Genomic DNA, 16,873 nt, shown 5'->3' with positions numbered 1-16,873 from the left:
GTCTAGTGTAGTTTTGTGTCATTACAGGTAATCTAGTGTAGTTTTGTGTTGTTTCACATAGTCTATTGTAGCGTTGTGTTGTTTCACATAGTCTAGTGTAGTTTTGTGTTACTTCATCTATTCCAGTGTAGTTTTGTGTTGCTTCAGGTAGTCTACTGTAGTTTTGTGTCATTACAGGTAGTCTAGTGTAGTTTTGTGTTCTTTCAAGTAGTCTAGTGTAGTTTTGTGTCAATACAGGTAATCTAGTGTAGTTTTGTGATGTTTCACATAGTCTAGTGTAGTTTTGTGTTATTTCATCTATTCCAGTGTAGTTTTGTGCTGCTTCAGGTAGTCTACTGTACTTTTCACCTTTCACGTTGTGTAGTATAGTTTTGTTTTGTTTCACTTAGCCTTAGTGTAGTTTTGGGTTGATTCAAGTAGTCCAGTGTAGTTTCGCATTGCTTCGGGTAGTCTAGTGTAGTTTTGTTTTGTTTCACGTAGTCTAGTGTTGTTTTGTGTCGTTTCATGTAGTCTGGTGTAGTTCTGTGTTGTTTCATCTATTCTAGTGTAGTTTTGTGTTGCTTCAGGTAGTATACTATACTTTTCATGTTTCTCGTAGTGTAGTATAGTTTTGTGTTGTTTCACGTAGTCTAGTGTAGTTTTATGTTGTTTCAAGTAGTCTGGCATTATTCTGCATTGCGTGAGGTAGTCTAGTGTAGCTTTGTGTTGTTTCACATAGTTTAGTTTTGTTCTGTGTTGTTTCAGGTAGTCGAGTGTTGTTTTGTGTTCTTTCTGTTAGTCTAGTGTAATTTTGTGTTGTTTCATCTATTCTAGTGTAGTTTTATGTTGCATCAGGTAGTCTGTTGTAATTTTCACGTTTCACGTAGTCTAGTGTAGTTCTGTGTTGTTTCAGGTTGTCTAGCGTAGTTTTGCATTGCTTCAGGTAGTCAAGTGTAGTTTTGTGTTGTTTCAGATAGTCTAGTGTAGTTTCGTGTTGTTTAAGGTAGTCTAGTTTAGCTTTCTGTTATTTCACGTCGTCTAGTGTAGTTTTGCATTGCTTCAGGTAGTCAAGTGCAGTTTTGTGTTGCTTCACGTAGTCTAGTTTATTTTCATGTAGTCTCACGTAGTGCGGTGTAGAATTGTGCTGATTCACGTAGTCTAGTGTAGTTTTGTTTTCTTTCACGTAGTCTAGTGTAGCTTTGTTTAGTTTCCCATAGTCATGTGTAATTTTGTGTTGTTTCATGTATTCTAGTATTGTTTTGTGTTGTTTCAGGAAGTCTACTGTACTTTTCACGTTTCACGTAGTGTAGTATAGTTTTGTGTTGTTTCACGTAGTCTAGTGTAGTTTTATTTTGTTTCAAGTAGACTCACGTAGTTTTGCATTGCGTCAGGTAGTCTAGTGTAGTTCTGTGTTGTTTCAGGTTGTCTAGTGTAGTTTTGTGTTGTTTCAGGTAGTCTTCTGTAGTTTTGTGTCATTACAGGTAATCTAGTGCAGTTTTGTGTTCTTTCAAGTAGTCTAGTCTAGTTTTGTGTCATTACATGTAATCTAGTGTAGTTTTGTGTTGTTTCACGTAGTCTATTGTAGCTTTCTGTTGTTTCTCCGAGTCTAGTGTAGTTTTGTGTTGTTTCAGGTAGTCTAGAGTAGTTTTGTGCTGTTTCACATGAGCTAGTGTAGTTTTCTGTTGTTTCCCCTAGTCTAGTGTAGTTCTGTGTTGTTTCACGTGGTCTAGTGTAGTTTTGTGTGGTTTCAGGTAGTCTAGTGTAGCTTTGTGTTATTTCATGTAGTCTAGTGTAGTTTTGTGTTATTTCAGGTTGTCTATTTTAGCTTTGTGTTATTTCATGTAGTCTAGTGTAGTTTTGTGTTGTTTCAGGTAGTCTATTTTAGCTTTGTGTTATTTCATCTAGTCTAGTGTAGATTTGTGTTGTTTCACATAGTCTAGTGTAGTTTTGCATTGCTTCAGGTAGTCAAGTGTAGTTTTGTGTTGTTTCACGTAGTCTAGTTTATTTTCATGTAGTCTCACGTAGTGCAGTGTAGAATTGTGCTGATTCACGTAGTCTAGTGTAGTTTTGTTTTCTTTCACGTAGTCTAGTGTAGCTTTGTTTAGTTTCCCATAGTCACGTGTAATTTTGTGTTGTTTCATGTATTCTAGTATCGTTTTGTGTTGTTTCAGGAAGTCTACTGTACTTTTCATGTTTCATGTAGTGTAGTATAGTTTTGTGTTGTTTCACGTAGTCTAGTGTAGTTTTATTTTGTTTCAAGTAGTCTCGCGTAGTTTTGCATTGTGTCAGGTAGTCTAGTGTAGTTCTGTGTTGTTTCAGGTTGTCTAGTGTAGTTTTGTGTCGTTTCATGTAGTCTGGTGTAGTTCTGTGTTGTTTCATCTATTCTAGTGTAGTTTTGCTTTGTTTCAGGTAGTCTTGAGTAGTTTTGTGTTGTTTCATGTGGTCTAGTGTAGTTTTATGTCATTTCACGTAGTCTAGTGTAGTTTTGTATTGTTTCAGGTAGTCCAGAGTAGTTTTGTGCTGTTTCATGTATTCTAGTATAGTTTTGTGTTATTTCTGGAAGTCCACTGTACTTTTCACGTTTCATGTAGTGTAGTATAGTTTTGTGTTGTTTCACGTAGTCTAGTGTAGTTTTATGTTGTTTCAAGTAGTCTGGCGTAATTCTGCATTGCGTCAGGTAGTCTAGTGTAGTTCTGTGTTGTTTCAGGTTGTCTAGTGTAGTTTTGTGTTGTTTCAGGTAGTCTTCTGTAGTTTTGTGTCATTACAGGTAATCTAGTGTAGTTTTGTGTTCTTTCAAGTAGTCTAGTCTAGTTTTGTATCATTACAGGTAATCTAGTGTAGTTTTGTGTTGTTTCACGTAGTCTATTGTAGCTTTCTGTTGTTTCTCCTAGTCTAGTGTAGTTTTGTGTTGTTTCAGGTAGTCTAGAGTAGTTTTGTGCTGTTTCACATGAGCTAGTGTAGTTTTCTGTTGTTTCCCCTAGTCTAGTGTAGTTCTGTGTTGTTTCACATAGTCTAGTGTAGTTTTGTTTTGCTTCAGTTAGTCTAGAGTAGTTTTGTGCTGTTTCACGTAGTCTAGTGTAGTTTCACATAGTCCCACATAGTGCAGTGTAGATTTGTGTTGATTAACATAGTCTAGTGTAGTTTTGCTTTGCTTAAGGCAGTCTTGTGTAGTTTTCTGCTGTTTCACCTAGTCTAGTGTAGTTTTGTGTTGTTTCACGTGGTCTAGTGAAGTTTTGGGTCGCTTCAGGTAGTCTAGTGTAGTTTTGTGTTGTTTCCCGTAGTCCAGTCTGGTTTTATGTTGTTTCAAGTAGTCTAGCGTAGTTTTGCATTGCTTCTTGTGAGCTAGTGAAGTTTTCTGTTGTTTCACCTACTCTAGTGTAGTTTTGTGTTGTTGCAGGTAGTCTAGTTTAGTTTTGTGTTGTTTCACGTGGTCTAGTGCAGTCTGTGTTGTTTCAGGTTGTGTCGTGTAGTTTTGTGTTGCTTCAGGTAGTCTCGTGTAGTTTTGTGTCATTTCATCTATTCTAGTGTAGTTTTGTGTTGCTTCAGGTACTCTACTGTACTTTTCCCGTTTCAAGTACTGTAGTGTAGTTTTGGGTTGTTTCACGTCGTCTAGTGTAGCCATGTGTTGTTTCTCATAGTCTAGTGTAGTTTTGTGTTGTTTCATGTATTCTAGTATAGTTTTGTGTTGTTTCAGGAAGTCTACTGTACTTTCACGTTTCACGTAGTGTAGTATAGTTTCAGGTAATCTAGTGTAGTTTTGTGTTGTTTCACGTAGTCTAGTGTAGCTTTGTGTTGTTTCACATAGTTTAGTGTAGTTCTGTGTTGTTTCAGGTAGTCTAGTGTAATTTTGCGTTGCTTTAGGTGGTCTTGTGTAGTTTTGTGTTGTTTCATCTATTCTAGTGTAGTTTTGTGTTGCTTCAGGTACTCTACTGTACTTTTCCCGTTTCAAGTACTGTAGTGTAGTTTTGTGTTGTTTCATGTAGTTTAGTGTAATTTTGTGTTGTTTCAGGTAGTCTAGTGTAGTTTTGTGTTGTTTCACCTAGTCTAGTGTAGTTCTGTGTTGTTTCACGTGGTCTAGTGTAGTTTTGTGTCTTTTCAGGTAGTCTAGTGCAGTTTTGTGTTGTTTCAAGTAGTCTAGCACAGTTTTGTGTTCTTCCTGGTAGCAACAGGGTCCTGGGTTAAGGTTGTTTTGTTTTTACTGTGTACTGTACCAGCAGTCTATGGTTTAAATGACAATAAATGTGACTTGACTTGTTAGGAAGCTGCTCATCACACAGAGACGATGGAACTCAGGACTTCTCTTTAGCTGCTGCTGGGAATGGGAGGCAATCGGAAATTTCCGTGCTCAGGCAGGGAACAATCTGTTAGCCCACGGTGTTAGCCGCATTATGCAGAGGGAGTTGGAAACAGATTGGCTGAAGCGTTGGACCTGGGTAGACGGCCTGAATGGCTTGCTCCTCTCCTGACACTTCACCCCCAACATTAATGGCCACAGTTCCCACATTATGAGCGGCAACGTTGCACCAGGATCTTAAGCCCTGTGGCCCATTGGGAGCCTCTGTCTCTTGTGTGGGTGCACGTTGTGTCTGTTGGTGTCCAGCTCAGAAAGGTTGCGTAGTAGTGGGATTGGTAGTGTGTTGGTTAATCTGTTATCCTCTGAGCTCTCCTGCCTTCTGGATCAGAGCAAGCGACAGAAATGACGGTGTTGTCAGTAATATCGACATTCTGCTCTTGAGGGTCTTGTGTCCTCAACTGGAATTGTGCAGGTCACGTAGCTTCTTTGCAGAGTGTGCAGCGTTTTGATTTTGGGATATTAAACAACCCGACTTCCTTTGTTTTTATAACTACAGGGCAAAAATTGTATAATATTTAACCCTTCCTATGGACATCATAACTCTGAAAATCCAGAAGTTTAACTCAAATGAACAACTAGATGTGGGGAGCACAGTTCGAGTGCCATCGGGGAGGAAGGGTGGGAGAGAGTAAAAGCCTTGTTTTCTGGCGTTGCTGTGTTCTGCTGAGCACGTGGACACGCTCAGCCGGCGCTGGACTGTGTGGCACACCCTTCGGCTCTGCCGGTTGTTTCCACGAATGGTGCATCTCACTGTTAGTTTTGCTGTACGTGTGATAAATAAATCTGAATCTGAATGGACAGACGGGAGATTAAAACCTCGTGGCTGGGGCTGTGTATCTTGTTTCATCAATTGTCAGTCACTTCCTAGTCCAGTCGTTTTTCACCAGTGATCTTTCTTTCTTCCGTTCAAAGACGAGCCACACCTTTGAGAAGAGTGTAACCAGCTTTAACGGCACTGAATATGGAGAGGGCTCTGAGCACAAAATTGAGATTGTCGACGAAGCAATACCTGGCCAAGGGGCAACTTCTGAAGAGAAATTCAACGTAATACCAATCAGCGAAAATGACACCGACTCATACGGCTATGACATATACGACGTTTACTACGAGTATGATGATGATATTACTGAACCTAGTACAGATATTGGCCCTGGTTTTCCAGCCATCACTAACTACGACGGTGACAGGGTAGGTTACTGCTCAAAGTGAGGATCTTGCACCTCCTGATAACTCTTCCTAACCTTTCTTGCCTCCATAAGCACAGTCCTCAAAACCATTCCCTCCGTAAGCACAGTCCTCACAACCCTTCCCTCCGTAAACACAGTCCTCAAAACCCTTCCCTCTGTAAACACAGTCCTCACAACCGTTCCCTCCGTAAACACAGTCCTCAAAACCCTTCCCTCCGTAAACACAGTCCTCAAAACCCTTCCCTCTGTAAGCACAGTCCTCAAAACCCTTCCCTCCGTAAACAGTCCCCAAAACCGTTCCCTCTGTAAACACAGTCCTCACAACCGTTCCCTCCGTAAACACAGTCCTCACAACCCTTCCCTCTGTAAACACAGTCCTCACAACCGTTCCCTCCGTAAACACAGTCCTCAAAACCCTTCCCTCCATAAGCACAGTCCTCACAACCCTTCCCTCCGTAAACACAGTCCTCAAAACCCTTCCCTCCGTAAACACAGTCCTCACAACCCTTCCCTCCGTAAACACAGTCCTCACAACCCTTCCCTCCGTAAACAGTCCCCAAAACCCTTCCCTCCGTAAACAGTCCCCAAAACCGTTCCCTCTGTAAACACAGTCCTCACAACCGTTCCCTCCGTAAACACAGTCCTCAAAACCCTTCCCTCTGTAAGCACAGTCCTCACAACCCTTCCCTCCGTAAGCACAGTCCCCAAAACCGTTCCCTCCGTAAACAGTCCCCAAAACCCTTCCCTCTGTAAACACAGTCCTCACAACCGTTCCCTCTGTAAACACAGTCCTCAAAACCCTTCCCTCTGTAAACACAGTCCTCACAACCGTTCCCTCTGTAAGCACAGTCCTCACAACCCTTCCCTCCATAAGCACAGTCCTCACAACCCTTCCCTCCGTAAACACAGTCCTCACAACCCTTCCCTCCGTAAACAGTCCCCAAAACCCTTCCCTCCGTAAACAGTCCCCAAAACCGTTCCCTCTGTAAACACAGTCCTCACAACCGTTCCCTCCGTAAACACAGTCCTCACAACCCTTCCCTCCATAAGCACAGTCCTCACAACCCTTCCCTCCGTAAACACAGTTCTCAAAACCCTTCCCTCTGTAAGCACAGTCCTCACAACCCTTCCCTCCGTAAGCACAGTCCCCAAAACCGTTCCCTCCGTAAACAGTCCCCAAAACCCTTCCCTCTGTAAACACAGTCCTCACAACCGTTCCCTCTGTAAGCACAGTCCTCACAACCCTTCCCTCCATAAGCACAGTCCTCACAACCCTTCCCTCCGTAAACACAGTCCTCACAACCCTTCCCTCCGTAAACAGTCCCCAAAACCCTTCCCTCCGTAAACAGTCCCCAAAACCGTTCCCTCTGTAAACACAGTCCTCACAACCGTTCCCTCCGTAAACACAGTCCTCAAAACCCTTCCCTCTGTAAGCACAGTCCTCACAACCCTTCCCTCCGTAAGCACAGTCCCCAAAACCGTTCCCTCCGTAAACAGTCCCCAAAACCCTTCCCTCTGTAAACACAGTCCTCACAACCGTTCCCTCTGTAAGCATAGTCCTCACAACCCTTCCCTCCGTAAGCACAGTCCCCAAAACCGTTCCCTCCGTAAACAGTCCCCAAAACCCTTCCCTCTGTAAACACAGTCCTCACAACCGTTCCCTCTGTAAACACAGTCCTCAAAACCGTAAACAGTCCCCAAAACCGTTCCCTCCGTAAACACAGTCCTCACAACCCTTCCCTCTGTAAACACAGTCCTCAAAACCCTTCCCTCCGTAAACACAGTCCCCAAAACCCTTCCCTCCGTAAACACAGTCCCCAAAACCCTTCCCTCCGTAAACAGTCCCCAAAACCCTTCCCTCCGTAAGCACAGTCCTCACAACCCTTCCCTCCGTAAGCACAGTCCCCAAAACCCTTCCCTCCGTCAGCACAGTCCCCAAAACCCTTCCCTCCGTCAGCACAGTCCCCAAAACCCTTCCCTCCATCAGCACAGTCCCCAAAACCCTTCCCTCCGTCAGCACAGTCCCCAAAACCCTTCCCTCCGTAAGCACAGTCCCCAAAACCCTTCCCTCCGTAAACACAGTCCCCAAAACCATTCCCTCCGTCAGCACAGTCCCCAAAACCCTTCCCTCCGTCAGCACAGTCCCCAAAACCCTTCCCTCCGTAAGCACAGTCCCCAAAACCCTTCCCTCCGTAAACACAGTCCTCAAAACCCTTCCCTCTGTAAACACAGTCCTCACAACCGTTCCCTCTGTAAACACAGTCCTCACAACCGTTCCCTCCGTCAGCACAGTCCCCAAAACCCTTCCCTCCGTAAACACAGTCCCCAAAACCGTTCCCTCCGTAAGCACAGTCCCCAAAACCCTTCCCTCCGTCAGCACAGTCCCCAAAACCCTTTCCTCTTCCACACATCCTGGCTGTGCCAAGGCAGACTCAGTGCAACATTGAACTGGACATCAGATTGGGGGCTCCTCACCTCCCCTAGCCCCATGGCTAACCAAGCTCAAGGTCAGTGTTAGCTTGTTGTGCATTCCCAAGCCATGAAGAGACCACGCAGGCATTCTCACCGCAGTACCCAAGCAGGGCTGTATCTGTTCATCACGTCCTGTCAAGGAACGATTGATGGGACTGGGGTAGAGGGAGCTTTACACGCTGCGTGGCCCTCTCCTGCTACTACTCCTTGTACTTGTGTCCATCCCTGAGTTCATTAATTTGAAGTTAAATTTATGTTCTTTCCTTTTAATGTCCAGAACGGAGGTTTGAGAGGTGAGAAGGGTCAGAAGGGAGAGCCAGCCATCATTGAACCGGTGAGTGTGTATCGAGAGCTTTGAAACTTGCTGTAATGTTCTCCTCTTGTGCTGACTGCAGTTGGGGTTTGGTGTTGAAGGAGTCTCCGCTTCGTCTGTGACAGGTTGCGTTGGAGGCATTGCCTCCCAAGACACTCGCTTGTTCATCCCTCCCGCCCCAGTGCCCAGGGCAAACTGGAGCCTGCTGGGAAACTGTGAGGAGGTGACCTTTGTGCACCTGCGAGGCCGACTGCACCTGTAGCTGCAGAGGCAGAGAGTGACGACATCTTGGCAAGGTTGCGCCGTGTAAATCTGCGGGGGACAGACGCTGGAACATCTGCACTGCAAACTCTTGTTAGTGAGGCCTCTGGACTGATGTGGCCAGCACTCCGTTTCCCAACACCGGCCGTCTGCCGATGAGCCTGATGCGTGTGTGTGGGACATCGCTCCTTTCCCAGTGAGCCCCAGTCGGGAGCAGGAGGGCGAAGGGCTGTGCTCCCAGGTCAGAGACTGGTGGGGGTTTGCTGCTCGCCTCAGTCAGGCCAGCTGCTCCATCTGGGGCAAGCACCCATCCAACATCCCGGAGGTTGGAACTGTGACCTTTAACCCTTCCCTCGAACCCAGACTTACGCAGCGAGACTGGTTAAAGACACCCAGCATGATACCAAGTACTGGGATACCTCTCAAGCTGCAATGTTCACCCACCAACAGGCCCTTTCTTAACATTACCACCCAGCTAGATGGCAACATTCCCCAATACAAAAGTGTTAGCCTTTAGTACTGAGCTGCGATTATGGTCCAATATTCCCTTTCCTACAAAGTTCATTTGGCTTGCATTTTCTCGTTAGCTGGGAGCGGCCGAGTAAAGCGCAGGGGAGTGTGGAGACATATGGAGAGCGGGTAACAGCACACGGACAGACAAACACAGATAGGAATGTGGCAGCATCACAGTATGTGGGGGGGGCATGGTAGCCCAGTGGTCAGTGCAATTGCTTTGGAGATCCAGTGACCACTGAAGGGGGTTCAATTCCCACTGCTGTCTGTAGGGAGACTGGATATTCTCCTCATGACCCATCGCTTTTGTGTGTGGTGTGAGGACTCTGCACTTCCTATAGTCTGTGTTCTGGGTTTAAATTCCACTGCCACCACCAAGTGTATAATTGCCCCTTCTCTTCCACAAGTTTAGCTAAACTGCTGCCGTTTAGGGCTGTAATGAAGGACTCTTCATTGCTGTTTCCATAACAATTTATTTTTGATCGGTCAGGGTTGTTAGCCCTGAGCTGAACCCCCGAACCTGGAGGACTGGTGGACCACTCTTCATCAGGCCTTTGACCTGCTGGCCACGTGTTACTCTACCGAGGTACGTGCCACGTGGCCAAGTGGTTAAGGTGTTCGTCTAGTGATCTGAAGGTCGCTAGTTCGAGCCTTGGCTGAGGCTGCGTGTGTGTCCTTGAGCAAGGCACTTAACCACACATTGCTCTGCGACAACACCGGTGCCAAGCTGTATGGGTCCTAGTGCCCTTCCCTTGAACAACGTCAGTGGCATGGAGAGGGGAGACTTGCAGCTTGGGCAACTGCCGGTCTCCCATACAACAAAAACCTGGCCCAGGCCTGCGCCCTGGAAGCTTATCGTGGCCTACTACTACACCCTACTGAGAGCCGGCCGAAGAAGCCAACGTTGCTGTCCGGGTCGTTGAGGCACACAAGGTTGTGGTCCTCTCGAAGGCACAGGTTCTGTGCTTAATAAAAAATGCTCTGGGAAGTGTTTCCGAGGATGACAGAAATGAAGGGTTCTGTAGGGAGGAAGGGTTAGATCAATCTTAGAGTGGGCCAAAGGGCCTGTAATGTGCTGTATGGTTCTGTGTTCTATGAAACAGCAAACATTGGTCAAACTTGGCCAGTCAGGCAGCATCTGTAAGTAACTCTGGGCCCCATATTTAAGGAGGGATGTGCTGGCTTTGGGGAAATCCAATGGAGGTTCACAAGAATCCTGGGAATGAAGGGGTTAACGAATCATTGTTTGCTGACTCTGGGCCTGGACTCGATGGAGCTCGAGGGAATGAGGGGGTCTCATCAAACCCTACTGAAAGGGCTGGAGTAGACATGGAGAGGATGCTTCCATTAGTAGCAGAGTCTAGGGTCCCAGAGTTAAAGGGTGCGCTTTAGAATTGACTTGAGAAGGTGTTCCCCCAGCCAGGACGTGGTGCAGCAGAAAGTCGCAGCGGCCAGGCCTTTGGGTGTATTTAAGGCAGAGATCAATAGGTCTGAGAGTTAAGCGTTATGGGGAGAAGGTGGAAGAATGGGGTTGAAAGCAATCAAGCAAGGTGGAGGGTGCAATGGTCCGCGTGGCCCTAGTTGTGTTCCTGTACCTTACGGAGGGACAAACTAGACAATGTTTCAGCTCAGCGGGATTGTGAGAGCAGTGGAAGAGGTGCAGATTTCAGAGATGGGCGAGGAATGAAGTGTAAGAACAAGTCTAAACCGAGAAGAGTTGAGATGCATCGGGTGATGTTGTACCTAAGGTCTGACCGGTAGCTGGGCATCTGGTAGAAGAGAGGGGCAATGAGAGAGCAGCTGATCTGGAGGTTGAAAGTTTAATGTTCGTTCCAGAGGCGTGAAGGAAGATGAGATGCTATTGTCTTTGGACATCCCTGTGGAGGTGGAGAATGGAGTGTCCCGGGACAAGTGCACCTTAATATGGGAATGAGCAGGCCTGGGTAAAAGGAGGTGATAATGGAGCCAAGTCGAAAACAAAACCCTGGTCCAGGTTTCCTTCCGTCCTGTTGGCCATCAGTCAGTCTCCGTCTGTCGCCCGGGTAGCCATTCACTCGGGCTGTGCTCGGGAATGAGACTCGCCTGCTTCCGCAGACTGTCCCCGCGACAAAGGAGCTCTCGGCAAGGCACAGCCTTTACCGAAACCAGCAGCTATAAAGAATTGACATTAATTTGTCAGGGGCTTGAATTGTCTTCCGAGTGCAAGCTTCACCTTTCGCAGACATTGACAGAATGAGGGAATGGCATCAACATTGTGAGGATGCAGAGGGGACAGTAGGGATGGATACTGTGAGGGAACAGAATTTATATAGGTTTGGCATCTCTCCAGCACACAAAGGAGCTAATGTCTCTCTCCCTGCTTACAAACTGGCACTCGCCTCTGTATCTCCATCGGTCAGAGTGGACCATGGATGTTGTGGCCTAGCTGTCTAGATACGCAAGCCTGGGCAGTACGACACGGAGGGAAAGCTGATGCCCATACAGCAAGCTCCCCCTCCCCACGCAAATGACAAACCCAAAGGAACGGCAGAGACCGATACAGTTTGGTACCAGTAGCATCTCATAGTGACTCACAGGAGTTGCCAGTCGACACTGAATTCAATGTAGGACTTTGGATAGTTCCCTCAGAATTCAGTCCTGAAGTCTCCCCCGTGAGAGAGTATAGATGTGAGGCAGCGGAGGCTTGAGATCAGAGTTTTCCTTCTCCTCGGTGAGCTGCCAACCGTTTGAAGGAGCCAGTCACCTGCTTTCCCCCTTTTCCAGACAGTAGACATGGTTCCACAGGGTTTAGTAGCTGAGCCACATGTGAAGACCAGGAGTTGGCCTTGGTTGTCAGAGGCTATTTGAGGCGCACGCCATTGGGAGCGTTTAATAGATAGTGGGAGCTTGTCCCCACTCCCACCTTAAGGAACCTCTCTGTATAAAATGTATGTAAAACTTTTAACAGTCCACTACATCGCTCTGGGTTTAATCTGTCTGGAGTGTATCTCCCCCTGGGGTTTAATCTGCCCCCTGCGTCTCTCCTGTGGGGTTTAATCTGCCCTCTGCGTCTCTCCCGTGGGGTTTAATCTGCCCTCTTTGTCTCTCCCCTGGGGTTTAATCTGCCCCACTCTCTCCCCTGGGGTTTAATTTGCCCTCTTTGTCTCTCCCCTGGGGTTTAATCTGCCCCACTCTCTCCTGTGGGGTTTAATCTGCCCCCTGCGTCTCTCCCCTGAGGTTTAATCTGCCCTCTTTGTCTCTCCCCTGGGGTTTAATCTGCCCCACTCTATCCCGTGGGGTTTAATCTGCCCTCTTTGTCTCTCCCCTGGGGTTTAATCTGTCCTCTTTGTATCTCCCCCTGGGGTTTAATCTGCCCTCTGTGTCTCTCCCGTGGGGTTTAATCTGCCCCCTGTGTCACTCCCCTGGGGTTTAATCTGCCCCCTGAGTCTCTCCCCTGGGATTTAATCTGCCCTATTTGTCTCTTCCCTGGGGTTTAATCTGCCCTCTTTGCCTCTCCCCTGGGGTTTAATCTGCCCCACTCTCTCCCGTGGGGTTTAATCTGTCCCCTGCGTCTCTCCCCAGGTTTAATTTGCCCTTTTTTTCTCTCCCCTGGGGTTTAATCTGTCCTCTTTGTCTCTCCCCTGGGGTTTAATCTGCCCCCTGCATCTCTCCCTTGGAGTTTAATCTGTCCCCTGCGTCTCTCCCCAGGTTTAATTTGCCCTCTTTTTCTCTCCCCTGGGGTTTAATCTGTCCTCTTTGTCTCTCCCCTGGGGTTTAATCTGCCCCCTGCATCTCTCCCTTGGAGTTTAATCTGTCCCCTGCGTCTCTCCCCAGGTTTAATTTGCCCTCTTTTTCTCTCCCCTGGGGTTTAATCTGTCCTCTTTGTCTCTCCCCTGGGGTTTAATCTGCCCCCTGCATCTCTCCCTTGGAGTTTAATCTGCCCTCTTTGTCTCTCCCCTGGGGTTTAATCTGCCCTCTTTGTCTCTCCCGTGGGGTTTAATCTGTCCTCTTTGTCTCTCCTGTGGGGTTTAACCTGCCCCACTCTCCCCCGTGGGGTTTAATCTGCCCCCTGCGTCTCTCCCCTGAGGTTTAATTTGCCCTCTTTGTCTCTCCCCTGGGGTTTAATCTGTCCTCTTTGTCTCTCCCCTGGGGTTTAATCTGCCCCCTGCGTCTCTCCCCTGGGGTTTAATCTGCCCTCTGTGTCTCTCCCGTGGGGTTTAATCTGCCCTCTGTGTCTCTCCCCTGGGGTTTAATCTGCCCCCTGCGTCTCTCCCCCAGGTTTAATATGTTCATCATTAATTATTCCAGGTCTAATCTGACCCCCACCTTCCTCCTGCGGTGCAGGTTCCCACATCTCCCTGAGTGCACTATGCCATTCTGACCCTGTAACCCTGTCACCGAGTGCACAGTCTGACTGCTGAATTCACATTTATTCATCATGATGTTTTCTTGTTCTAGGGAATGCTGATTGAGGGGCCCCCGGGTATGGAAGGTCCACCTGTAAGTCATACGTTCAAAAGCCCACAGGGCACATTTGTGATTTTTTTCATTATTTTTCTCACCATAGTTCTAACTACATACTTGTCGAATTACTAACACGTGTGGTGTTTGGATTTCTCTGCACCGAGAATATTTGAAGTGTTGTCTGTTGTCTCTTGCTAATACTTGAGGCCCATTATTTCTCTGTTGACTACAGTCTTGATGCTGGACTCAGACTGCCCGTTCCTGTGTTCTTTTACAGGGTAGTCCCGGCCACCCTGGGCCCCCTGGCCCTCCCGGCCCCGTTGGTGATCCTGGTTTGAGGGTGAGTGAGATTGTTTGAAGCTTTACATTGCACTGTACGGAGACGAGTACTTAATCAGTGGGACTTCTTCCAAAACTCCCGAAGCAATTAAATTGATTGCGAGTTCCAGCCTGTTCTGACTCAGAGTGAGGACGAAATCTTTGGGGAAAACTGCCAGGATCTTAAAACAGCCCAGAGATTGCAGCTGAAGTCTCATTGCCATTAAGCAAGCAGACAAAATGATTTTTATCATTCCCCTCCTCTTGGGCGGGCACTGTGACAACGTGCACAGGGATTGGGGGTGGCGGGGAGGGAGAGCGGAGGGTTACTGGGGAAAGGGTTGGGGTGAAGAGGTCGGAGGGAAGGACGGGGAGGGGAGGGATGGAATCGGGGGGGGTGGTGAGGAGGAGGAGAAAGAGTGGACTCTTCTTTGGGTTGAGTTGAGAAGGGGGCTCTCATTTTATGCAATGCAGGGCCCATCTCACAGGCTTGGGGCAGAGCTTAGAAAGAGAAGGGAGGAGGGAAGGGTGGAAAGGAGGAGGGGGGAAGAAGTAAACTGTTTAGGTTGGGTTGAGAAGATAAGAGGACTATGGAGTGAGAGGGTGGTAAGAGATGAGGAGAAAGGAGTAGGAAGGAGGGGAAGAGGTGGGTTGTAGTTTGGGTTGGGTTGAGAAGAGGGCTATGGAGTGAGAGGATGGTAAGAGATGAGGAGAAAGGAGGGGGAAGAGGTGGGTTGTAGTTTGGGTTGGGTTGAGAAGAGGGCTATGGAGTGTGGAGAAGAGCAGGTAGGCGTGGCAGCGTGGTGAAAAGCAGGAGAGTTGGAGGACCGAGGGGGAGAGATGCAGAAAGGCTCAATGGAGAAGGGTGGGGCATCTGCCCATCTGTTTCAGTTTAGCTTGGTCTCTGGGCCTTACCTGAACTTTGGATGGAGTTTAAACTGGGAGAAATTAATTGCCACCATTTGGCAGGGTTCCCTGAGACTCAACATGAACAATCTAGGACTCTCAAGTCTCCTTACCCTCGGGCTGGTCTCTGCCCTTTGAAGCTATCCAGAGGAGTAGAAAGGGATAAGGTACCCTCCGCGTGCCTTGTGCTACTTCTAATTCCCATTTTGAATGAACCTCAACCTCTCCCACAAATTGTAGTCTCCTCAGTTCTCTGTTTCAGATCCTAGCTTTAATCCTGTAAGTCCCCACACACTCCACTCTCCCCCAGGGCAGGTCCCAAGTGGAGAAGGGGGGCACTCCCTCGATTACCAGTTCCTGGAACACACAGTTCCCACTTTAGCAATGCAGGGGCCATCTCACAGTCTTGGGGCACAGCAGATCCTCAAACACTGCTCTCACTTTTTGAGTTCGCTGCTTTCCTGAGTAGGATGTACACAAAATGTCAACTTTCCCCACCACCCGAACAAAAAAGTAAGACATGAAAGCCTAGTGCAGGGGTCAGCAACCTTTACCACTGAAAGAGCCCCCGGCCTAGTGCAATAGAAAACGGCAGCTTCCAGCCTGGGCTGACGATGTCACTGCGACTGTCATTCTCAGGCTCTCACTGCCACCTCGTGGCCAAAGGCTGTCAATGCAGGCGGTCTCAGGCTCCTGGAGACAGGCTGCCAAGTGAAGTCAGCCCCACCCAGGGCCTTCACATCTTCCTCAAATCTCCCTGATCCCAAACCCTCTCCCTCAGCACTCCTCGGCCTTACCCACCTCTCCTTCTAACTTAAGCCCCCTCGTTTTAAAACTCTTCTCCCTCACCCCCTCTTCATCTTAGCCTGCCCACTACCCACTGAAATTTGCACTCTCTCCCCTCAATCTCTTCTGCCTCTCACTCTTGAATTCACTCGCCTCAGCTGAAAGCCCCTATCCATCTGGAGCCCCACCCTCTCAAAATCCTGGAGTACAGAGTTCATCGTCTGGGACGTTGTCTCCCCATTTCTAACATTTGCTTTCTCTGGTGACAGGGCCCAACAGGTCGATCTGGTCTCCCTGGCGCCGATGGGTTGCCTGGACCTCCGGGGACTGTCCTCATGCTGCCCGTAAGTATAGTCAGGTTACTTTATCACCAGTCTAACTCGGAACCTCGTGCGCGCAAATCCCCGGTTGTACCTAGGAATTGGCCTTTGGTGGGTGAAAACATTCCCTACCCTGTTTCCGAGTCACGCGGACCAGCGGGCAGCTGCAGTCACTGGGCCTAGCTGCTGAGCTGAGGGTTCCAGTAGGGCTACCTGTACGTTTATGCTCATGAGGCCCCATCCCAAAATTCAAAGTCAATTTATCATCAGAGTGTGTGTATGTACTACCTGAGATTCACTTTCTTGCAGGCATTTACAGGGGCAAAGAAAATTGATAGAACTTACTGATAAACTGTGCACAGAGAGTGACTAACATCAATGTGCAAAAGAAGACGAACTATGCCAATAAAAATAATGCTGAGAGCCAGAGTTGTAAAGAGCCTTTGAAAGTGAGTCTAGAATCATAGAATCATAGAAGTCATAGAATCAATTCAGATTTGTGCTGAACGAAGTTATCCACTTTGGTTCAGTCCCGATGAAGGGTCTCGGCCTGAAGCGTTGACTCTTTGTGCATTTCCATAGACGCTGCCTGGCCTGCTGAGTTCCTCCAGCATTCTGTGTGTGTTGCTCTGGTTCAGGAGCTTGGTGTGTTGTCGAGTGATATCTGTTCCCCAACCTGGTGGTGTGGGACCTAGGGCTCCTGTGCCTCCTGCCTGGTGGTGGTAATGAGAGGAGGGCACAGGCCAGAGCGAGGCTGGGACTGGAATTGGAATTGGTTTATTATGATCATAGAAATCAGTTAATTACACAGTGTGCTGGGGTAGGATAACGTAAAGCAACAACAGAACACAGAATAAAGTAACAGCTACAGAGAGTGTGGTTGGCTCCATCTTGGATACTCACCTACAAAGTACCCAGGACATCTTTAGGGAGCGGTGTCTCAAAAAGGCAGCGTCCATTATTAAAGATCTCCAGCACCCAGGGCATGCCCTTTTCTCACTGTTACCATCAGGTACAGAAG

General features: G+C 47.7%; 1 protein-coding gene across 3 annotated transcripts in view; it reads left to right on the top strand.

Annotated features, from left to right (window-relative positions):
- Window positions 1–16,873, top strand: part of col5a1 (procollagen, type V, alpha 1) — a 352,300-nt gene that overhangs the window by 220,159 nt on the left and 115,268 nt on the right. For all 3 annotated transcript variants that reach the window (XM_059994251.1, XM_059994250.1, XM_059994249.1), the window contains 5 exons: window positions 5,246–5,521; window positions 8,270–8,326; window positions 13,517–13,558; window positions 13,800–13,862; window positions 15,802–15,876. In XM_059994251.1, the coding sequence (XP_059850234.1) occupies window positions 5,246–5,521; window positions 8,270–8,326; window positions 13,517–13,558; window positions 13,800–13,862; window positions 15,802–15,876 (513 nt within the window). The remainder of the gene's footprint in view (window positions 1–5,245; window positions 5,522–8,269; window positions 8,327–13,516; window positions 13,559–13,799; window positions 13,863–15,801; window positions 15,877–16,873) is intronic.

Source organism: Hypanus sabinus, chromosome 18, assembly GCF_030144855.1.
Source record: "Hypanus sabinus isolate sHypSab1 chromosome 18, sHypSab1.hap1, whole genome shotgun sequence".
NCBI lineage: Eukaryota > Metazoa > Chordata > Chondrichthyes > Myliobatiformes > Dasyatidae > Hypanus > Hypanus sabinus.
The sequence above is the reverse complement of the archived record's forward strand: the minus strand, read 5'-3'. Positions and strand labels throughout refer to the sequence as shown.